The following is a 23,705-nucleotide window of genomic DNA, read 5'->3' as shown; positions in this document are numbered from 1 at the left end:
TCTCCTGGGAAATCTTCTCACTCAGTCTGCAGATAGAAATGTATGAGTTTATCTTAGCAAAGTAAATGATTCATACATTTTGTATTTTCATTCATTAGATTGTGTTTCTGAAGCTCAGGAAAGACTTTTACTTGATTGTTAGAGGACCATCATGAAGCAGCAGTGGAATGAGACTGTGAGCAGGGACACAGAACTCTGTCAGGTCCAACCGGCTGACTGTCCAGTATCTCAGCAGGGACGCCAAACTACTGACGACCTTCCTTTCTGTTGTTCACATCATGTCATAACTAAATGTTCAATTCTTGTTCCAGTGTCTTTTATTGGACTGAACGTCAAGTCAAGTTCTTTGGGAATCTGTTCTGTGCAGCAGCAGAGAGAGAACAGCAGACAGGAGAGAAGATACTGGAGCTGTTATCATCAGTGTGCACATATGAAACATTCCCTTCAAATGGCATGGATGAAGAAGATCAGTGTGGTTTCCTGCTGGATCTGTACTCCCACCTGAAGGACTATGAGACTGAAACAGGCCTGAGTGTCCTTCCATCATTACATTCAGTTTTCCAGTCAGCTCCTGCAGTCTGGTCCATAAACCTCTCAGAGAGAAAGAGCTCCATCCTTCTGGAAGTGCTGAAACTCACATCAGAGAAGAAACCAGTGAAGCTGACAGGCTGCTCACATGAAGAGAGTGAAGTGAGGAGTTTCCTACAGTGTCTGCCTCATATCTCACAGCTCAGGTAAGTCACACTAATAATGTACATTCTGTCTTCAGTATTTATTCAGGAGTATTTTAATATAGTGTGATATTAACACACAGTTATATTATTTCATCCTGTCTGTGTTTCCTAAATGTCATTCTCCATGAACAACATGGTCCATCAGGTGGTTTGTAATGCAGCCTGTGTTTCTGTTTTCACTCCTCTTCCATCATATTGTTTCAGTGGTGATCCAGAGTTCTTCCAGCGTGTGTGCACATTAATCTCTGTGAGATCCAGAGAGGAGGCCGAGCAGTTGGCCTCTCTGCTGCAGCTCCTGGGCTTCACCCTGCAGCTAACAGGAGAGTTGGGCTGGAAAACCTGCAGGTCTGTGGGAAGAGTTCTCAGACTCTGTGGTTCTGATGTGGATCTCGTCCTCACACCCAGGAGGATGTCTGTCAGAGGAGCCTCCCTCCTCTTTACACACACAACACAACTGCACAGTCTGAGGTTTGTGTTTCTACATTTAATGTTGTTCCTGTAACACCATCTGGTCCAGTTTGAATGTGCAGTTAGTGGTGAACGTCATGATGTCACAGCTGCTTCTCCTCTCCCTCTCTCTGCTTTCAGGCTTTCCAATGGTACGGCCTTGTTTCTGTCTCAGTGGGTAAGAAGGAAGAGAGTGGCCTGTCTGTTGGCTGTTGAGGAGCTTTCTCTCGCCCCTCAGACAGGCCGACCATCAGAAAGAGTTCTGTTGAAGGTCGTCAGTAGTTTGGCGTCCCTGCTGAGATACTGGACAGTCGGCCGGTTGGACCTGACTGAGTTCTGTGTCCCTGCTCAGAGTCTCATTCCACTGCTGCTTCATGATGGTCCTCTAACAATCAAGTAAAAGTCTCTCCTGAGCTTCAGAAACACAATCTAATGAATGAAAATACAAATGTATGAATCATTTGCTTCTCTAAGATAAACTCATACATTTCTATCTGCAGACTGAGTGAGAAGATTTTCCAGGAGCTCCTCTCCCTCCTCCAAGACATCCAGGACAAGGACTTGACCTGCTCCTTCTTGAGTAAGGTTGATGGAGACATCACTGTGAACCTGAGGAAGAACCGTTTCTCACAGGAGAACATCCCACGTCTGCTTCCCTTTCTGGACAGGATTGTATTTAAAAGGTTCTTAGTTTGTTTTTAACCTTTTTACCAGATGCAGACGTCAGTTTATCTCATTTAATCAGTTGCATCATGTGTTACATCAGTCTGTTGATTCTTTGACTCATCAAAGTGTCTTGGTGAATACACTTTATGTTTTCAGAGCCTGTCCCAGCTTTGTGTTGACTGTCATCACAGAGATCTATAACGCTCGTGCCAGTCCCTTTATACCCAGTTTACTGAGGTCACTGGATCATGTGATCAACCTGACCTGCAGAGAGATGAACTCTGTGGACTGTGATGCTCTGCTCTTCACCCTCCAACACACTGACAGAGTTAAACTGAAGCTCCTGTGGACCTCCATACCAACAGAGGAAGTGGAGTCCGTCCTCTTTACACTGGACAGAGTTTCTCAACTCAGGTAAAACATTAGTGTTTGTTTGTCAGTGTATCCGTCTTCTTCAACACACAGGACATGATGCATCTCTCACTGTGACAGTTGGAGTAATTATTTCACCGTTTGACTTCATTTTGTCTTAAAAATTAGTTTATCTAACCAGTTTGTTTCCAACTTGTCTGATCATCTGACTTCTTTTGTCTCTTGACTTACAACGAGTATAAGTGAGTCACTGTGTTCTCAGATCTAAGCTATTAAAGCGATGGTCTCTTTGTTTTTATAATAGAAATGAAAGACAAAACTACAATAATAAAACCCAAGTTGTTAAGAAACATGATTATCCTGAATTAATATTATTTGTGGTGTCTTTTATTTGGAATATTTGTTAATCTGCACATCATATCGACAACTGATCGATGAAAGTATGTGGTTATAATTTGTTTAATGTTGTATTTTTCTATCTATTTCCTCTCAGTGTTGACAGAAATCTGCTGCTGAAGTTCATCCACTGCTGTGCTGCCTCTGACGCCCAGCAGGGGGCAGCAGTCAGCCTGCTCAGGACTCTGCAGCACAGGCTGGATCTGTCCTGCTCCTCCTGTGTGGAGCTGCCACAGGAGGGTCAGAGTGAGACTCTCAGTCTGACTGATGAGGACTGCAGGGCCGTCTCCACCATCCTGAGACGCAGCAGCCAGGACACTCAGCTCAACCTGCAGGACTGTGAGGTGGAGGACAGCGGACTGGACCTGCTGCTTCCTGTCCTGGACAGAGTCCTCCTCAGGTGGGAAAGACAACAGAGTGACCTAAACCAGAGAAGAAACGTGTTTATTTTTATGTTTATGCAGCTTAAAGCTTTGCATTGAAACACCTACATCATACTCTGACTCACACCTCCCCAGAATTGTACCTGCACATTGTCACAACGCAGATCGCAACGACTGATTTCTCCACTTGGTAGCATCACGTTTCTGGCTCCTCCTCTGGTGCTTAGTGGCGGTACTGGTACAGGGCATTGTGACCTGTAGTTTCCCCAGTAAACACACTGACCTCTGATGCTGTTCTTGGGATAATCGCCTCTTCCGGAGCAGCTCTTCATTGTCCGAGTGTCTCTGGGCTTGAGAGAGCGGACAGGTCGGATGTCCAAAGGACAGGCTGCCCCTCCAGGAGTAGCCCAGTGGCAAATGTCACCTTGTCGAAACCAAGTCACATCCTGCATCCAAGATGGGTGTGTATGGAGGAGCAGCTGACACCAGGCCTGTCCACTCTGCCAGGCCCAGAGACACAGCTGCAAACCGAAGGGGTCGGTGTGTTTACTGGGGAAAGTGCAGCTGGCGGTCCCCTGTATCACCACCACCAGCAGCAGAGACACTATGTTGAAAGCCATGCGTAGGTTACACCATCGGCTCTGCGTAGAATCTACATTCAACCATAAATAAGCCTCAACAATCAGCTCTTTGCTCTGATCCTCCTGTTTAGAGCCAGTAAGACGGTCGTCCTCCAGCTGCTGTCCCTGGTTCCTGTGAACAGTGACGGAGACACAGTGAGACGGGCAGTGTCTCTGTGTGGAGCCCTGGGTGGAGAGCTGGACCTCAGTCACACCACACTGGATCAGAGGGCCTGTGGAGCTTTGGCTCAGCTGCTGGACGTCTCTGAAGGACTGACAGAACTGGACCTGAGTCACTGTGAGCTCACTGACCAGCTGCTGCTCACACTCCTCACACATCTGCACAAAGTACAAGTCCTGGAGTGAGTATCAGTCTGTCAACATCCACGTGTTCATGTGACAAAATGTATATAATTCTAGTTATGTCCTTGCTCTGTGTCTGTCCCTGCTGCTGTGTGTTGGACAGTAGCTGTACTGTCTCCACCAGCAGCAGGCTGATATAATTCACCATCATAAATATCCTCTGTGTCACTTTCTGTGTCTGTGTTACAGTCTGAGTCACAATAAGATCACTGATGCTTCAACTGACATGTTACTTGAACTGGTCTCCATCAACCCGTCCATCGACGCTGTGCGGTGAGCAAACATTCATCACTGCACCGTTCATTTATTAAGACGTTTGTACTTCATCATCTCAGATGAGTTAATGCTGTCACATGTTATTGTGGCTGAGTGAGTGATGTTTCTCTCTGCTTTGGTCTTTTTCTAGACTCTTCAGGAACAACATCGAGGACAGAACTCCTTTTAAGAAAGACAAGCGGTTTGAAATCTGGTGAAGCAGCCGTCAGTGTGGTGGTAACGTGCTGATCAGGGAGTCATTGATGTCTCATGATCGTTAGATGAAAATATGACTTTGGTACGATTACTTGTTACTGTTTTGGTGGTCGACTCTCAGGTTTTACACATCAGGTTATTTGTTTGTGATGATTAAATTTTTTTTTTTTGTGACAAAATAAATGCCAATTTATGAGTAGGCCCAATTTATCTTTTATCCTTTTTGTGATAACTGTATTTTTGCACTACAGGTTTCTGTACTTTTATTTTGTGATAACTTTATTTTGGGATGAATGTTGAATGCTAATGATGAATTACTGATACTGAAACTAATGTTTGGATAAAAATCGTTTCGGTAAAAATTATTTTGGGAAAAATTGTAAATATTCGTACACATATTATGTCCTTTACTCCACCTGTGTACATTCTTATTCTCTTTTACTTTTAATTTACTCTAAACTGTTTCATTCATCTTTCCATCAAACTTTGACGCACGTTTATTGTTGTTTTTTTAGCATTGACCATCTTTGATGCACATGTATGATTTTTTTTGCACTAACAATCTCCGATGCACATGTGTTATTTCGCATTCAACTTTTCAATAGATGATTTTTGATGCACATGTATGAAATGTTTTTTAACATTAAATCCTACTAATGAATTACAGGTATGTTTAGATAAAAATCCTTTAGGTAAAAATTATTTTGGGAAAAATTGTAAATATGCGTATACATGATAATGGTCATTTACACCGCCTGTGTACATTTTTTTATTTTTTTTAAACTTTTAATTTACTCTAAACTGTTTCATTAATCTTTTCAGCAAACTTTGACACACTTTTTTTTTTTAGCATTGACCATCTTTGATGCACATGTATGAAATGTTTTTTTTAACATAGACGATCTTTGATGCAGTGTATGAACGTTTGTTTTAGCATCATCCTTTTGAGAGGATCTTTGATGCACATGTATGATTTTTTTACATAAACAATGTCTGATGCACGAGTTATTTCGCGTTCATCTTTTAAATAGATGATCTTTGATGCACATGTATGAAATATTTTTTAACAAACGATCTTTGATGCACATGTATGACATGTTTTTTTTTAACATAGATGATCTTTGATGCCGTGTATGAATTGTTGTTGGGTTTTTGTTGGGATTCAGAAGGTTGTCTGGAGGCCAAGAGCAGCCAGCAGTGTTTGATAATAACCATCTGGAGATCATGACTCTTCTCTTGTTCATGATTCTGTAGATTTGTCTTCAGCGTGTTCATATTTATGTGATAACTCTCAGGTTTTACACATCAGGTTGTTCTGTTGGGTCCACGATTACATCCTTTTTTTTATTGTAACAAAACTAATAGAGGCCATAACTGTTCCTTGATTTTATGAGTTGGCCTAATTTATCATTTTGTATTATTAACTGAATTTATTTTTACTTTGTGACAACTGTATGTTTGTATTTTGGGATGAATGTTGAGTTCACTGTGGAGAAGAATGACTCTATAATGATATCTCAAAGTAACGATGCAATAAAGGTGCTTTCAGGAGAAAATCATGTTCAGTAAATTATCTCAAGGAAATGATGTTAAAAATGTAAATATGAGTTTTGTTTTTATTTCACATTTTAAATGAAGTAATGCCTGATCTCTGTTTTCTTCATACAAACATTTTCTAAGCTTTTCCTCATTAAAACAGTTAATTGACTGTAAACTGCAGTAATCAGTGTTTCCTGATGAAAATGTGTATAAACCCACTAACAGCCGAGTTACTGTTCCAGAGAGAGACCTGGTTCTGAGACCCGGTACAACGTCTAAGAACCAGTTCTTCCACCAAAAACACTTTTAACACTTTCTGGAAATACAATGACTTTTCTAATATATTGTGAAATGTACAGTTGTAAATATACTCAATAATATCAAGTTTTAAAGCATTTGAACCATTTCAGTCACATGAAAGTGAAGAACAGTACAAAAGTTTTTATCATTGATCAGAATTTAATCTGCGAAAGGGAAATGTGATAATAACAAAATGACGACATGTTGAAGTTGGAGTAGGTGAAATACTTCGAACTCAAAGTCCAGAGATCTTCAAAGGAAGTCAACAAATATGTCTGTGCCTTCAACAACTAACAACAGACACAGACACATCAGCTTCCTGGTTCCAGAAAGATAAATATACTGTACGTCATGAAGTTTATTGAGAACAGAGATGTGCTTGTGAAATGTCAGCTGTCTGTTGTCTGCAGTGTTTCTCTACACAGAGGAACCAGACCTGAACATAAAGAGGGAGAGAGGCTCAGTGAAGGTGCAGTTCAAGGTCCAGACCCACTGCTGCTCCACGAGAGGAAGAGGAGGGAGGAGGATGTGTGGCTGCTACGCTGTCATTGTGCCGGGTCCAGCTGAGGCCTTTTGTTTGGTCCAGTCCTGCTGCACGTTGTGTCCCTCATGTTTACACACTGACCCCCGAAACTTTCCCCGTCATGTTTTCTGTTGTCAGGTTCAATTTACAACTTCATTTGTGTAATGTGTGGTTCCTTTATAGCTCGCAGCGTATCAGACTGGACCGCTGACATCCTGAAACACACCGAGGAACCTAAAAAGAAGGAAGGGTCGTCACGGCACTGAATCTGTCGCTGGTGCCAGACTGTGGTGTCAGCTGTATTGAAGTCTATGGGAGATGATGGAGAAACTCCCTGAAAGCCAACACATCTACGTCGTCTGACTTCTGATGAAGAAATGCCTCCAGAACATGACAGAACACAACGCGATCAGGATAATTGTGCAGCTCCTTCATCAGAAAGTGAAACTCTCCTCGCTCTCGTCTTGTTTTCAGGATTGGATGGATCTTTTCAGCTATTGTCTTTTCCTTTTCTCAGGAGGTGAGGACAACCAAACCATCCACTTCATCTCGTATTGTGAATTTTCACAGCAAACAGAGTGAAGACACATCGGTCATCACTGTCTCTCCTTCTGATTCTTCTGTAAGTCACAGCTAAATGAACCCGTCCTTCACAGGTCGTCCTCCCACTAACAGCGACCAGCCTGGTGATCAGGATGTGACGGCTTCTCTCTCACTTATATTAGTTTGTGTTGAGTTGTTTGTTCCTTCAGAGAGCCTCTTCATACCAGAGTGTCCAGCCTCCAGCGTGGGTCCTTCTGTCAAAGCTGTTCATCTATGTTGGATCGCAGCGTCTCTGAGGTGGTGAAGGACAGTAGAGAAGTAGAGATGGTGGCTGACTGTGTTGAGGAGAGACCAGACTGTTCTGGATCCTTCAGTGTGAACTACAAACACAGTCAGAGGTGCTGGAGATGTTACTTCAAGGCTGGTGATCAACAGACTCAGCTGGTAAGGAAGTGCAGCTCTGTGCTGTAGATGAGATGGAGAGCTGGTTGAGAGGAAATGTCAGCGAGGATGAGGAACAGGATCAGTGCCATCCTGGATGTTCCTCTCAGCCCGCTCTGTGACACACTTTGTCGTGACACAGCTTCTGTGTTTTGTTGACATTCTGGTTCTCTAACTTTCCATCCGGCAGTATTTTTCCTGCTGTTCTCAGCTCTTAGATTTGGCATTTTGTCACCGTCGGTTAACGAGGTGATTTTTACTAAATAAAAGTAAAAAAGTTGCCAACTCAGCTCCAGTCTGTGTTGTGAGGAACGTCCCAACGCTCATGTTTCACCTGTTTTGCAGTGGTGGAGAAAAGTACTCACGTCCTTTACTGAAGTAAAAGCAGAAATACTGCAATCTAAAAATATAACGAGTCAAAGGTCTGCATTCAAAATGTTACGTAAAAGTCCAGAAGTGTCAGGAAAATGTCCTTAAAGTATCAAAAGTAAAAGTACTCGTGCACAATATTATTTAGTACTTGTGCTATTATTATTATTCAGTTGTTATTACTGACAAATACATTTAATTTCACCCACAAAGAGTCAAACAGAAAGCTTTAAATGTTGAAACAAACCGTGTGCCGCTCTGAAACACTGATTCTTTAATGATGTGATGTATTTTCCAAACTGTTACTTTACATCTGTACACACCTGGCTGCCAGGTTATCAGGCAGACCAGCCCCGAGCTGAAAGTAATGCAGTCTGATACAGCAGTCCTACAACACAGCGTCCCTTCATGAAGCTTTAATGTTCAGAGGAAGTGATTCAACATGTTGCTGCAGATTGTGCTGCTTTTGTCTATTATTTTATATAATATTTAGTATCTTGTGATCAGAAGTGATTCAAATCTGTCATTAATTTGACCTTCAAACACAATTATAACTCCAGGATGACTTGTTTCAGACAGAAGTCCTGCTGCCAGGCTGGAGTTCACCCCTCAGCTTGTGATTTGTTGTCCAGCAGTGACATCTGGTGGATGTTAATGCACATTACATACATGACATTATATTAAGAGTTCATACAGGAAACAAAGTGAAAGTAAGTCACAGCAGCAGCAGCAGAGTGTCTGAAGCTGTGTCAGGATTTATAAACACACAGAGAAACCCACGGGCCGAAACCTCTGGAGGACAAACTGCTGTCTGTGTCACACAGGTGAGTTTCAGGAAGCAGAGCGCCTTTAAACTGTATTAAGAAGAGGAAATGGAGAGGAGACCATGCAGAGAGGGACTATAAAACCTCCAAAGTTTAACCTTCAGTTAAGATACGTGACGCTGGTGCTGCTGTGGTAAATATAGTTGTTATTCACCGATGGGTTAATGTTTATTTTGTAATGTTGATAATTCAGTTTAGATTTGACACATTGTACACACACAAATAAATGTACACGTTTGATAGATTTGAACCAAAACAGACTTTAATTCATGAACACCTGGTGACGTAACCAGGAAACGCTCCGAAGGGAGAACATGGATGTGTTATATAACTGGATACCGGACCGGAAAATGGCGGCCGTTGATTTCAACGGAGTGGAATCACTCCGGACCAGTCCGGTATCCAGTTATATAACACATCCATGGTCTCCGAAGGCCGCGGCCTTGAAGGCTGCAGCCCCTGAATTGGGCCACAGATCCAGACGAGGCCCGACCATTTTCAGGACTTCTGTCTGATGTTGTTGTGTATCATGAGGCTCTACCTCATGTTTGACTGAACACTTCACTCTATGAAAAGTCTTTACTTCTGTTTAAAGAGGGTTAAAACTGTGAAATGCCGCCACGCATCGTTTGTCGTGTAAAGTCGGCGTATTTAGTTCATTTGGGCGCCATTTTGTCACTTCCTGTCAGTTTTATTGTGAAAGGCCCAGGCCGGATGTGGCAGTTAGTAACGGCACCTGCCGGAGCTCGCGGTGTGTGTCGGATGGAGACGGTGTGCACAGGTGAGTGTGGCGGTCGTGTCTCTGACAGGAGTTATTAACCTCACCTGGATATTTGTGAGTATTTAAAGCGGACTGTTATTGGACGAGTTAGCTGTTAGCAAGTCCGGTAACTGACGGCGGGTAACGGCGAGGTGACTTTTATCTTTCTGCTTTGTAACAAGCTAATTATGACTTTCAGGACTAATTATGACTTTTATGACAAATTACAAAAATTACATTCATGAAACATTTATCACATCAACCCTTCAGTTTAGTTTCTCCGTGGACTGGACACAAATCTGAGCGTTGAGGCGGTTCAGCCCTGATTTAACATCGTTAGCTTCCTTCTTGAAGGCAGCGAGAAGCTAACAGCTTCCTGCTTTGTGCTCTTTTCCTTTTGCTTTCTTTACTGCGACATATTTCATATTTTTGATGTGTATTTTTCTATACGTGGAGAGGCTTTTATTAGATTTTAGTGCCTTTATCAGTCAGATTTTGTTCCTTTATTGATTCCTGATCAGATTTAGTGGCGCTAGCTGTAGCCTGAGAGCTAACAGTCCGTCTGCTATCATGGAAAATGAAATGAAAGAATATTTGTGCAGCATTTGTTGGAAAAAAATCTGCTTGTTTTGCGTTAATGTTATTTTAAACAGGATATTTATCCCCAGTAACGTAACGCAAATAAATTCACAATGCACAACTGTCAAAACAACATGCTGTCCTCAATAAAAGGAATTGATACAGTTTAGATTTAGATTATTGAGATTATATATGTTATAACTTTACTTTTTCCTCTTTTTCCAGAACACAATGAAGAAACAGATGCAAACAGTAAAGTAAGTAGCAAAGTTAAAGTTAATTGTTAAACTGTAAAATGTAAAATGTACTGCCTCCATTACATACTGTATGTAAATAATATCTATCAGCTGATACATCTGTCTGAGTTTTCTTACCGGCCCAGAGTCTCGCTGAATTGTATTGGCGAGACTACTGGTGAAAAATTCAGTATCTGTGAGGCTCGGGTACCATTCAGATGGATCAGACAATTTATCACTGGTTCTCAACGGTACCAGTTCTCGATACCCATCCCTCACTCTATTTTAGGGTTAATAAAAGTAAATATTATAGTTTATACTAAACCTTTATGGTCGTCAATCTCAGGATGTAGCCCCACCAACTAATCAATCATGCCGCCTTTATCTGGGACTCTCTCCTGACTTGATGATATCATGTGACTGTGTTTTGTTCTTTTTTCTTGGTGATCAGGAAAACCTCAAACCAAAGACACTGAATGGAGTCTATCATCAGCAGAGACCTCTGTGTAAGTGTCTCTCTCTGATATACAGTCTGCTTGTGTCTGTGTATGATGTGGTCTCAGCAAATAATCATTTGCTGTCTGTTTTCTTCGTTAATGCAGTATAAATGTAGTTCAATCACTCAATCAAACTTTATAGACCTTTAACACAGCAAAGTAACACAGTGTTTCACACTGAGAACAATAAAAACAATATCCCTCCATCCCCCCCACACACAGACAGGACAGTACAAACACAGCAAGCAATTAAAACAGGAACTGAGGAAACATTATCTTGAGTGAAATGCAGGAACAAGGAACAATACAGGAACAAGAGACTTGTATTACTTAGTTTAATGCTATAATTAATACAAAATAAATTCAGTAGAGTCAAAATGTCTGAGACCACCAGTCAGTACAACCCCATCCAGCACCCGTCCCAACACCACCCTCTCCACCACAAGCCCAACAATCCAAGCGAGAAGCCAAATCCCCCGAGAAATGAAAAAGAAGAACACCAAACTCCAAGACACCCCAAAACCCATGCACACACCCCAAAAGACTCAACCTCTTCCCATACCACCATCTGCAATGGAAAAGACAGCATCACATCTGAAACAACTCCAAAACAGGAGCATCCAGACCAGCGGTCACCGACTCTAATGCTAATTTTCAGGTTCATACTTTTATTTGTGGGTCCTAGTGGAATAAGTTTACATACTTTAATTTTCAAAAAACACATTATTTTTCTCACATGGTGCGTTGCTTCAGCATCCCTGTACACAGTGTGTCTTGAACGCTCTGTTTTAGCTACAGAGTGAGACATCTTGACTCTGTTCAGTCTTTGATGAGAGTTGCACATGCGCATTTCTTAACGGGCAGGATGTAGCCAATCAGAGGCAGAGTAGGCGGGTCATGCCGAGCAAGGTAGTGTGATCAAAAAGAAAGTCTGCTGACTGACTGGAGTGTATTCATTTTATAGTAAATATATGAAAATATATATTTATATAACGGCTGTTACATAGTGACGCACATAAGCTACAGAAGTAAAGGCTCAACTCCAAACCAGGCGTTTCAGGCAGTGCAGGAGTGATTTCTGTGGGAGACAGTAACTCCCTTTGGCCTGGACTTTGGGCTTTTTCACTTTGCAAACCTTTAACATGCACAAAAAAGCTTCATAACACAATAAAGAAAAGGCAAAAACCCAAAAAGCAGAATGTGACCTCTTTAAAATCGACTGTGAAGCTTAATGGTAGCCAGTAGAGATTTTAAAATTGGTTTAATGTGTGCTCTCTTTCTCAGCAGCTCTTAAATCTGCCCATTCATCGTTTTAGTTACGTAAAATATGAAACTATTTATAATGATCATTTGCATACAAAAATAATGTACCACATAATATACAAAAAGGACGTCGCAAAGTAGAACTCGAGACCATCTTGGAATTGGATCACACCAGCAGCGACACCGATCAACATTCTGACCCATAGTCAGGTAGTCAGCACCACAGTATAACATGAATAAACAGTACTCATGGGTGCAAATTAGAGTTGATCACAACCAATACCTACCTATGACAAAACAAACATTGGATATTTTTTATGCCATTTCGACATAAACACAGTTGCAGTCAATGCAGGCTCCCATCCGCTAATAGGACCAATTAGCCTCCTACCTAACTGATCTACTTGCTAACAGCAGGTAGTCACGACAGCCAAAAATAGCTACAGCAAATTGTATAATAAGCAACTGTTAGCAGTTATGCTGTCCCCAATAGTTTTGGTGATACCCTCAAATTTTTTCCATTTCTAACAAATTACATCCAGAGAATTCCAAGAATTCTCAAAGACGGCTCGAAGTGAGATTTCAGGAATTTTGGATGGTTATCCTCTGGACTCCACTAGAGTTGAAAATAAGGTCAGTCAGAATTTTAACAGTTTGGTTTGATTGGTTCAGAAACAGATCTGTGCTAAAGATCATCCTGGAGTTGTTCAAGTAGTTCTATACTGAAGAGCTGAATAGTTGAGAGAGGTAGACACTGCTGCTGAAAGACAGTCAGTAAGATGAATATGTAGGATGTTTGGGTGGAGTAATACTATTCTAATGATGTTTAGACAGTCCTGCAAAAACATTACTGTTACTCTGAGAGACTTTAGACATTTAATGCAATAGTTAATACATCACAGGCAACATAATTGTTGTAATTAACACTTTCTTCAATGTGTTTTTTGTTCTCCAGATAATTGAAGTTGGATCTGTGTGCAGAATATACAGACATCAGGACACATGGCTTATACAACACAGTCTGCCTTAGAGTACGTCAGAAGTGTCAGACCCGACCTTGTGAGAGAATTAAAGAGTCTCTCAGTGATTGTGGAGAACTTGTATCAGCAGGAAGTTTTCACTGATGAAGAGGTCAGTGAAATTCAGGCAGAGAGAACTGACTTTCATAAAACCAGGAAAATACTGAACTCAGTCACAAAAAAAGGGGAAGCAGCCTGCTACGAGTTCCTCAAGATTATTAACATGACGAAGGAGAGGACCTTAGGGAATAGTGCAGCTATTGAGCTAATCAGTGGCTTTTCTTTCAAGGAAGACACACAAATGTATTCAAACTACTTACAAGGTATTTTAATTTATTTTTTTATTACAAATCTGGCTATTATTTAGAGCAAAGCCACAGGATTTAATTCATGAAACATTTATTTACTCACTGTTGTTTGTGTTTTAGGCTCAAGGCCGTGCCATAAATATCAGGCAAAGTTGAAGTCGAAAGCACAAAAAATATCAAACGAGTTTTGGAAATCCAACAAAAAACAGTTTGGAGGAAACAAGCCTGATCTGTCGTACACTTCACTTGTTTTAGACACAGAAGGAAGTGATTCTCCATCTAAAATAAAGAAATTCAAGAGCAAGAAAAGCAGGATGAGTCGCCCTAAAAAGATGAAGACATACATCCCTGAGGCCAGATCAGAAACTTCCCCCAGTGACCTGCTGAAAACAATTAAAAACATACTCCTGGTCGGTAAACCTGGAATCGGAAAGACAGCGCTCAGTCATGAACTGTTGAAACTCTGGGCAGAAAGAGACTCCAAGGAGCTGGATTACATGTTTTACTTTGACATGAGAGAAACATCACACATCATGAAGGCCATGAGCTTGGAGGATCTTCTTTTCAATGTGTTCAGTGAACCAGATGAAGGCAAAGAAGAGGTCTTAGAGGATATAAAGAAGTATTCTGACAAAGTTACAATCATTTGTGATGGCGTCACAGACCTCTCTTCTTCAGTGGTGCGGAAAATTGTGAAAAATTATCTTCCTTTTGCCAAGATCATCGTCACCTGCAGACCAGATGATGAAGAAGACTTCTTCTCTGGCGACTTTCTCAGAGTGGAAGTGAAAGGCTTTAGTGAGCAGACCATAAAAACATACTTATCTCCATTGCTAGGTGAAGAACAGGAGAAGGTGTTGAGCAACGTGGAGTTGTTAACTCTTTGCCACGTCCCAATGTATGCACTGATGGTGGCTGCCTGCTTTTCATTTCAGACACCAGAAGACTCTCCACAGCCAAACAGTATAACTGAAATCTACATCAATATCGTTCGTTTCTGTCTTCAGATAGACAGCAACAAAACAACAAACAAGAATCTGAACTCCTTCATCAGCAACAAGAGTGAGGAAATACTGTCTTTGGCTGAGGCGGCTTTTCATGCAACTGAAGGAAAAACTGTGAACTTGACAGAGTTTCACTGTGAAGACAGCTGTGTCCTTTCCTTCCTGAAACCACTGGTTCTCAAAGTCGCTCTCACTGAGACAAAAACCACATATGCGTTTCTTCACTACACAATGCAGGAGTTTTTTGCAGCACTGTGGCTCCTGAAGAATCCAGATAAGATCAAGGATGTTTTTCAGCAGTGCCTCACTGAGGAGATGAAACACATGAAACATCTGATCCCTTTCATGTGTCGGTTGTTGACTGACAAGAGCCCCAGTTTGATGAAGTATCTGATTCCAGCTGAGCAGCTCAAGAAAACATCTGAGTGGTTCTTTGAGGAAATGATGAGCACATTTTGTCCTTATCTGTGTAAGAAAGATGAGGCTGATACTGAGGACAGTGGGCTTGATGTGGACATGCTGTTTTCCTGCCAGTGCTTGTATGAGTCCCAGTGTCCTGAAGCATGCGTCTTCTTTTTGGACAAACTGGACTACCATCTTGATCTCAGTGAAGAGAGTCTCAGTCCTTACTCCTGCTGTGCTGTGGCCTACGTGGTCACTCAGTCGAAGGACAGAAAAGTATCCCTGAACCTCGAGGACGTCGTGGTGTCACAGCAAGGAATGAGACGACTATCTGGATGCCTTCAACATGTCCAATGGTATGTATGAGCACTTGTCAAATTACTTCTGAGGTGACAACATACACCCATCAGCCAAAACATTAATGCCACTGACAGGTGAAGTGATTAACATTGATCATGTTGTTACAATGCAATGCTCTGCTGGGAAAACCTTGGGTCCAGGCTTTGCTTTGGTTGGCACTTCACACACACTGCCCATCCAACACTGTTGCAGGCCGAGTACACCTCCCCATTGCAACTGCACTCCCAAGTGGCATTGGCTGGGCAGCAGGGCAATGTGCCCTCCCACACTGCAAAATCTGCTTTGAATGGCCCAAAGACCCTCAGGCCTCTACCTGGTCTCCAAATTTCCTAGGTCCAAGGTTTTCCTGAATGAACATTGCATTGTAACAAGATGATCAATGTTATTCACTTCACCTGTCAGTGACTTTAATGATTTTGTTAATTGGTGTATCTAGTAGAACTGAATTGTTCTTCTCCCTTTGCAACAACTTATTCTATTTATGAATCCAAGAAGTAAAGACAAAATAGGATGACCCCATGACCCTAATGATGGCTGGAAAAATGTTAAGGGAAACTACTTCTAGGGGTGAAACGCTACATGTATCTATTCTGAACCAATATGGTGTGATGCATGCAGTCACATGACGAACACTTATGTCATATGGCGAGAGTGCATGTCAGTGGGCAAGAGCATAACCGTTCTGATCACACTCCAATCCAGTAAGTAGTGTCAATGCTCCTGAAAGCTGTTTTATATAAGCCCTTAAACAACAAAGCAGAAGAAGAAGACACAAACAGAAAAAAGAAGAAAAAACTGTTGTTTGTTATGGGCGAGTCCAGATGAGACACTGGAGCTATAGGACCTGTCTGCTTCCTTCAAATCAGATGTGTGGGAAGGTTTCAGAGAGCGAGTGATGGATCAGAATCAGAAACAGATTTATTGCCAAGAAGGATTTTACACCAACAAGGAATTTGTCTAGGTGAATAAGGTGCATACATTGAAGACAATAAACATTAAACAAACAGTGTCTATAATAAATATTAAAAAGAAAAAATATTTTTTAAAAATATTAAAAATAGAAGATGTACAAATTCTGCATTAATGTAATGCAAAGATATCAAGGGCGGTGATGAGATTGAGTGCCAGAGTGCAAGAGTCAGTGACAGTTTCAGTGTCAGTGGGGGTGGGGGAGGGGGTCCCGGGACTTGTTAAGGATCCCAACTGCAAAGGGGAAGAAACTGTTCATGTGGCGGGAGGTTTTGGTCCTGATGGACCGCAGCCTCCTGCCAGAGGGAAGAGTGTCAAAAAGACTGTGACCGGGATGGGAGGGGTCGGCCACAATCCTACCTGCACGCCTCAGAGCCCTGGAGCTGTGCAGGTCCTGGAGGGATGGAAGGTTGCAGCCAATCACCTTCTCAGCAGAGCGTATGATGCGCTGCAGTCTGCTCTTGTCCTTAGCAGTGGCAGCAGCGTACCAGACGGTGATGGAGGAGGTGAGAATGGACTCGATGATGGCAGTGTAGAAGTGCACCATCATCGTGTTTGGCAGGTTGAACTTCTTCAGCTGCCGCAGGAAGAACATCCTCTGTTGAGCTTTTTTGGTAAGGGATCTGATGTTCAGCTCCCATTTTAGGTCCTGGGTGATGATGGTGCCCAGGAAGCGGCAAGACTCCACAGAGTCGACTGGGGAGCCACACAGGATGACAGGGGCGGGTGGGGCTGGGTTCTTCCTGAAGTCCACGATTATCTCCACTGTCTTTAGAGCGTTAAGCTCCAGGTTGTTCTGGCTGCACCAGGTCACCAGATGCTCAATCTCCCACCTGTAGGCAGACTCATCCCCGCCAGAGATGAGCCCAATGAGCGTGGTGTCGTCCGCGAACTTCAGGAGCTTGACGGACTGGTGACTGGAGGTGCAACCGTTAGTGTACAGCGAGAAGAGCAGGGGAGAAAGAACGCAGCCTTGGGGGGATCCGGTGCTGATGGTCTGGGATTCAGAGACATGTTTCCCCAGCTTCACACGCTGCTTCCTGTCAGACAGGAAGTCTGTGATCCACCTGCAGGTGGAGTCAGGCACATGGAGCTGGGAGAGCTTGTCCTGTAGCAGAGCCGGGAGGATAGTGTTAAAGGCAGAGCTGAAGTCCACAAACAGGATCCTGGCATATGTTCCTGGGGAGTCCAGATGCTGGAGGGAGTAGTGCAGGGCCATATTTACTGCATCATCCACAGACCTGTTGGCTCTGTAGGCAAACTGCAGTGGGTCCAGGAGAGGGTTAGTTAGGGATTTGAGATGGGACAGCACAAGGCGCTAAAACGACTTCATGACCACAGAGGTCAGGGCGACGGGTCTGTAGTCATTAAGTCCTGTGGTCCTTGGTTTTTTGGGGACAGGGATGATGGTGGAGACTTTGAAGCAGGCTGGCACATGACATATCTCCAGTGAGGTGTTGAAGATGTCTGTGAACACTGGAGACAGCTGGTCAGCGCAGTGCTTCAGAGTGGATGGAGAGACAGAGTCTGGTCCGGCTGCTTTGCGGGGGTTCTGTCTCTTGAAGAGATTATTGACGTCCTTCTCCTGCAGGCAGAGAGTCGTCACTGTGGTTGGGGAGGGGAGGGACCCAGAGGTGTGAAGTGGAGAGGCCCAGGGTCCTGTTGGGCTGGGGGTGGGGGTGAGGGGGTTGCTGGGATGGGAGAGGGTGTCGCGGGGGATGGTGTCAGGACTGTCCCTTTGTCTCTCAAAGCGACAGTAGAACTCGTTCAGTTCATTTGCAAGTCGCAGGTCGTTGACAGAGTGGGGGGGTTTAGGTTTGTAGTTTGTAATCTGTCTGAGCCCCTTCCAGACAGACCCAGAGTCGTTCGCTGAGAACTGGTGTTGGAGTTTCTCAGAGTACTGTCGTTTAGCTTCTCTCACCGCCTTGCTAAAGCTGTACTTCGACTCCTTAAACCTGTCCCTGTCCCCACTCCTGAACGCGTCCTCCTTTTGCAACCTTAGCTGTCTGAGTTTGGCTGTGAACCAGGGTTTGTCATTGTTATAACTCACCCTGGTGCGTGATGGGATACAGCAGTCTTCACAGAAGCTGATGTATGACGTCACAGCCTCTGTATACTCATCCAGACTGTTGGTGGCAGTCCTGAAAACATCCCAGTCTGTACAGTCCAAACACGCCTGCAGGTTCCCCACAGCTTCACTAGTCCACTGCTTTGACGTCCTCACAACAGGTTTGCAGAGCTTTAGTTTCTGCCTGTATGAGGGAATCAGGTGGACCATGACGTGGTCGGAGAGGCCCAGTGCAGCGCGGGGGACGGCGTGATATGCACCGCTGACTGTGGTGTAGCAGTGATCCAGAATATTGTTCTCTCTGGTCGGGCAGTTAATGAACTGTTTGAATTTGGGTAGTTCATGGCTGAGGTTACTTTTGTTGAAGTCACCAAGCACAATCACCAAAGAGTCCGGGTTAGTCCGCTCCACACTCAGTATCTGGTCGGCTAGCATGCGCTGCGCCTCCTGCACGTTAGCATGCGGTGGGATGTAAACACCGACCAGAATGAATGAAACAAACTCACGGGGGGAGTAGAAGGGTTTGCAGTTTATGATGAATGTTTCCAGATGATGTGAACAGTGCTGTAGGATCACTGTCACGTCATTACACCAGCCACTGTTGATGTAAAAACAGATACCTCCACCTTTAGCTTTACCGGAAAGTTCTGTGTCGCGATCCGCTCTGAAAAGTTGGAAGCCTGCCAGCTGCAGCGCAGAGTCCGGTATCGATCCGCAGAGCCATGTCTCCGTAAAACACAAAACGGAAGATGAAGAAAAGTCTCTGTTTTTCCCCACCAGCAGCTGAAGCTCATCTAGTTTGTTGCACAATGAGCGCACGTTGGAGAGAAATATTCCTGGTAGCGGTGTGCGATGTCCGCGCTGACGAAGGCGCACGAGCGCACCAGACCGTTTCCCTCTCCTCCGGCGTTTCACTGCGTGAGCAAAGGTCAGCGCACCTTTGACCAGTATGTCCAATAATTCAACGGATGGGAGGAGAAAAGTGGGGAATAAGTCCGCTGGAGTGGTTGCCCTTATGGACACGAGTTTGTCTCTACTGAAAGAGCAACGGGTATCCAGGCAAGAAGTTAACTTTACAAACAAAACAATACAAAACAACGCGCACCAACACACCGTGGCTGCCGTCCGTGGCGCCATCTTGGATCAGGGAGATCAGGGAGTCGCACAGACTTTGGCAGATGCCAGTTGATTCATCCCAGTGGAGGCAGACGTTAACCTTCGACGTCATCTTCTGCATGACTTTAACTGCTCTTTCAAACAGCCGCCTTTTACCCACAACTGGAAGGTGCAACTGATTTCCATCAAGGCCGAGTAAGCTGGTGTGGTCCATCAGCCCTTCAGTGAGTAGGAAAATCTCCCACAGCTGTAGCCGCAGAAGGTCACACCTATAATTTAAACAACATGGATCAGATGATGGTGATGGTGGTGTGTCGGTGCATTTCCACGGTTCTTTGCAAGTGGAAGCACGTCAACATGTTAAATTAGATGCCATCACACAAATCTGTCACCAGAAAGAGGCACGTACAGTCCAACACTGTAACCCTGCTGTTTCTAAACAGCCTCAAGATGTGAAAGCAGACAGGACCAAAAACAGTTCTGAAAAAATGATCATCTATATCATATTTATACTTGTTTTTTGATAAGCAGCTGTGTGCAGGAAATAAATGAAAATAATCCTTTTTTTCCCTGTTTTACTGAATTGGTACTGAACCATTACTCCTGTACCACCAAGGTACGTGCTGAACCATGACTTCTGTGTATCGTTACACCTCTAGGTACCTCTGCTGTAGCTTCTTTAAACTGAACAGCCTTTTGTTATCATACTTCACTGTTACTCTACCCTGCTACTTTTATAATGAGGAAATGGTGTCTCACTGTTGTTTAAATTATAGGTGTGACCTTCTGCGGCTACAGCTGTGGGAGATTTTCCTACTCAGTGAAGGGCAGATGGACCACACCAGCTTACTCGGCCTTGATGGAAATCAGTTGCACCTTCCAGTTGTGGGTAAAAGGCGGCTGTTTGAAAGAGCAGTTAAAGTCATGCAGAAGATGACGTCGAAGGTTAACGTCTGCCTCCACTGGGATGAATCAACTGGCATCTGCCAAAGTCTGTGCGACTCCCTCTTTGAGGCGTTGCCATACCTCAGCTCACTCAGGTATGTAGCTTTTGTTTTGTGTGATAATGATTCCACATTAATGTTTATCCTTCTGTAAAACTGTCAGTGTAGGAATGAGTACCAACCATGTCTTGCTGTCTTGTCCGGAAGGTGGCCAAATAGCACTGGATAGTTATGCTAAACATTGGGGAGGGAAAATCAGAATGTTTACTTGTTCTGTTTTTCATATTTGCATTAACTGTTGTGGACTTGAACATGAAACACGTTTCACAAAAACAAGATTCACAGTGCAACTCATGGCTCGATCAAAGAGCTTGATTGACTGATTGAGCTTGCTAGGTTTGTAATATTGTTCATTCATCAATCAGAGGCTTTAACCCGCCCCCTGACTTTTGATGAAGGAAATTGACAGATCTGTTTATTTTGTTGCAGCAAGTTACACAACAGATCAATAAAAGTATGAATACATATATGAATAAGTAAATAGATAAATGTCAAATATATATTTCATGTCTCAATTATTTCGTAAATGTATTTATGGTGACAATTAAGCAATACATTTCATAATTATTTATTCATTTAAGCATTTTGACTAAGAGAAAGTCAGCTGCACAGACCAGGGTTGAACTATACACACACGTTTATTGTTACAGATGACAGGATGTTTTATTTTAAATCTGATTTCCTTAATTCTTTCATCATTCAATTTTTTATTTATCAGTATTTTTGTGTCCCTCCCAAACTTGTATTTGTGTTGCTTCTGGGTGAGCTCAGGTCTTTTTTGGCTCCCCTCTCTCACCTGTAATTTAAACAGTGGCAAATACATTAAAGCCTGTTCACCGTTTAACAATCAGTAGTTAGCTGACTAACTAAGTATTGCATCTATATAGACACCGTGAACCTTAAAGTTAAAATAAACGTCTAAATATTGGTTCCGATTGTTCTCCACAGTTATATGTGGATGACACAGTTATATACACATCTGATTCTGATGTAACTCAGATTTACTGCTCTGTTTAATCAGGACTTTCTTTTGTTCAAAAATGTTTGTTTTTTTAAAACAATCTCATTTTCACTAAGATGAAGTCTTCTATGTTCTTTATGAGACATGATCTCAATCATGAATCTGCTGAGTTGGCTATTCATTTTACTGATGTGCCTCCACTGAACAAAATAGTTTGATTCGGAATTTATTTTTATGCCTCATATTGATTGTATTAGAAATAAAAATATGTGCTAGTCTCAACACTATTTTTTTATGAATGTATTGTTTTACTCTCCAAGTAAGTAAACAAATTGTCCAACAGCTGTTATAACAAGTTTATCCTCTTCAATTTTAAAATGAATAGACGAGCAGAGTTTCTGTAGTTATGCATTGATTGGATGAAGAAGGTGTTGCATAATCTTTGATCTCTTGCATCACCACCAAGTTTGTTTTCCTTATTTTATTGTACAGTCTCAGAAATTCTGCAAAAGAAAACACTGTTTGATACATCTGTTTGTTATCATGCAGCTCCAGGAGGACCTACAGAGGTCTACGACTACAGGAACAGGACCAATGCCACGGGACATCAGAGAGGGAATCAAAGCAGCTGTTACTGGATTTGTGCCTGAAAGCAGCACTTCACAAAGGAGAACGCTTTCACAATATAGTGAATACTCTCTTCTCACTGTTTTCTGTTAACGCTGACTTAAATAACATCCTTCTGGATTTGTATCAACATGTCGTGAGCAAAGGGTTTTTTAGTGTCATTCCAAAGCTAATGATACTTTTCCAGTCAGCTCCTGCAGTCTGGTCCATAAACCTCTCAGAGAGAAAGAGCTCCATCCTCCTGGAAGTGCTGAAACTCACATCAGAGAAGAAACAAGTGAAGCTGACAGGCTGCTCACATGAAGAGAGTGAAGTGAGGAGTTTCCTACAGTGTCTGCCTCATATCTCACAGCTCAGGTAAGTCACACTGATAATGTACATTTAAAAATACTAGGGATGTCCCGATCAGGTTTTTTTGCCCCCGAGTCCGAGTCCGAGTCCTTTGATTTTGAGGACTTGCCGATACCGAGTCCCGATCCGATACTTTTATAAAACAATAAAAAATGAAGAAGAGAAAAGAAAATTGTGCAGGATGTCCCTTTTATTATATTTTAACACGTGTACTGTTGTAAACTGAGCACATAGGAGGTAGGCAGCTTGAACATTCTTAAGTCAGTACAAAAAAATATTCTTCACATTAGAAGTAGAACAACTACTAGTGCAACATTAGAACTTAGTGCAATCACAGACTCAATAGTCTAGTATATCACAGACTCAGTATAGTCTAGTACAAATATAGCAGCTTAACTTAAAATGCCCACACAACAGACATGATAGCAGAGGGCTGCTTCAGCTTCAAAACAAACAGGCGTGCTCTGCGCGCATGCGGTGTTTCTGCGAGCTGTCTGTCTCTTGCAGAAAGGGCTCTGGCTGTGTGTCATGTGACACACACAGACAAGGTCTGACTCGGTGCGGTGCGGTGGTAGTAAATACTAATTTTATTCGAATTTATGTTTAATCACCAATAGCCAATATATTAAAAACTGATAAAAATAATGACTTTCAATATATATATGTATATATATATATCCGATCCCTGATCGGCTCATAACGTCCGAGTCCGGATCGAGTCTGCAATCACGTGATCGGCCCCGATTTCCGATCACGTGATTGGATCGGGACAACTCTAAAAAATACCATGTTTCTTACTTCAGATGAGGTGGAAGTAAAACATCTGGCTCACAGCAGCCTGTGTTTTGAAAAAAGTGAATTAATTAATTGGCATTAAAAAAACAACATCATGTACATAAAGACTCAGTTGTTGGTTACCAGCTAGTGTTTTGAAGAATCCAAGTAAAATATTCAAACGATCACATTATCCACATAAACATAGTGGTGTAGGGATGATGTAGTTTTGTAGGCTAACCCTGAAGTTAGCATCGCCCTGGTTCCCTCCACAATAAGCTTATGGGGATTTTTGCATTGTATTTTGGAATATTGCTGAAAATAAGCTGAGTGACAAACACAAGTTTCTGATACTGACACGTTTTGTTCAGCAAGATAATCTTCAGACGGACAAGTGAGTAGATGAGTCTCTGTGT

At 42.6% G+C, this 23,705-nt stretch overlaps 1 protein-coding gene and 1 long non-coding RNA gene across 2 annotated transcripts; both read left to right on the top strand.

Moving 5' to 3' along the window:
• The first annotated feature begins 867 nt into the window (after positions 1 to 867).
• Positions 868 to 5,456, top strand: LOC141020477 (uncharacterized). The gene is made up of 8 exons (XM_073495565.1): positions 868 to 1,202; positions 1,323 to 1,577; positions 1,682 to 1,864; positions 2,004 to 2,261; positions 2,713 to 3,015; positions 3,711 to 3,980; positions 4,171 to 4,254; positions 4,388 to 5,456. Exons 1-8 carry the CDS (start codon positions 868 to 870, stop codon positions 4,452 to 4,454), a joined length of 1,755 nt encoding a protein of 584 aa, XP_073351666.1. The 3' UTR covers positions 4,455 to 5,456.
• Positions 5,457 to 15,330: 9,874 nt separating this feature from the next.
• LOC141020423 (uncharacterized) lies at positions 15,331 to 22,157 on the top strand. The gene is made up of 3 exons (XR_012180841.1): positions 15,331 to 15,415; positions 20,349 to 20,612; positions 22,087 to 22,157. It is a non-coding gene; the product is annotated as an uncharacterized lncRNA (long non-coding RNA).
• The last annotated feature ends 1,548 nt before the right edge of the window (positions 22,158 to 23,705 follow it).

Source organism: Pagrus major, chromosome 24 (genome assembly GCF_040436345.1).
Source record: "Pagrus major chromosome 24, Pma_NU_1.0".
Classification (NCBI taxonomy): domain Eukaryota; kingdom Metazoa; phylum Chordata; class Actinopteri; order Spariformes; family Sparidae; genus Pagrus; species Pagrus major.
The sequence above is the reverse complement of the archived record's forward strand: the minus strand, read 5'-3'. Positions and strand labels throughout refer to the sequence as shown.

Excerpts from the sequence above, each read along its gene's own strand:
- LOC141020477 (XM_073495565.1), top strand. The coding sequence starts at position 868 with ATGGTCCATCAGGTGGTTTGTAATGCAGCCTGTGTTTCTGTTTTCACT. Across the intron at positions 1,865-2,003 it reads GACAGGATTGTATTTAAAAG|AGCCTGTCCCAGCTTTGTGT; the intron begins GTTCTTAGTTTG and ends TTATGTTTTCAG. Across the intron at positions 3,016-3,710 it reads CTGGACAGAGTCCTCCTCAG|AGCCAGTAAGACGGTCGTCC; the intron begins GTGGGAAAGACA and ends CCTCCTGTTTAG.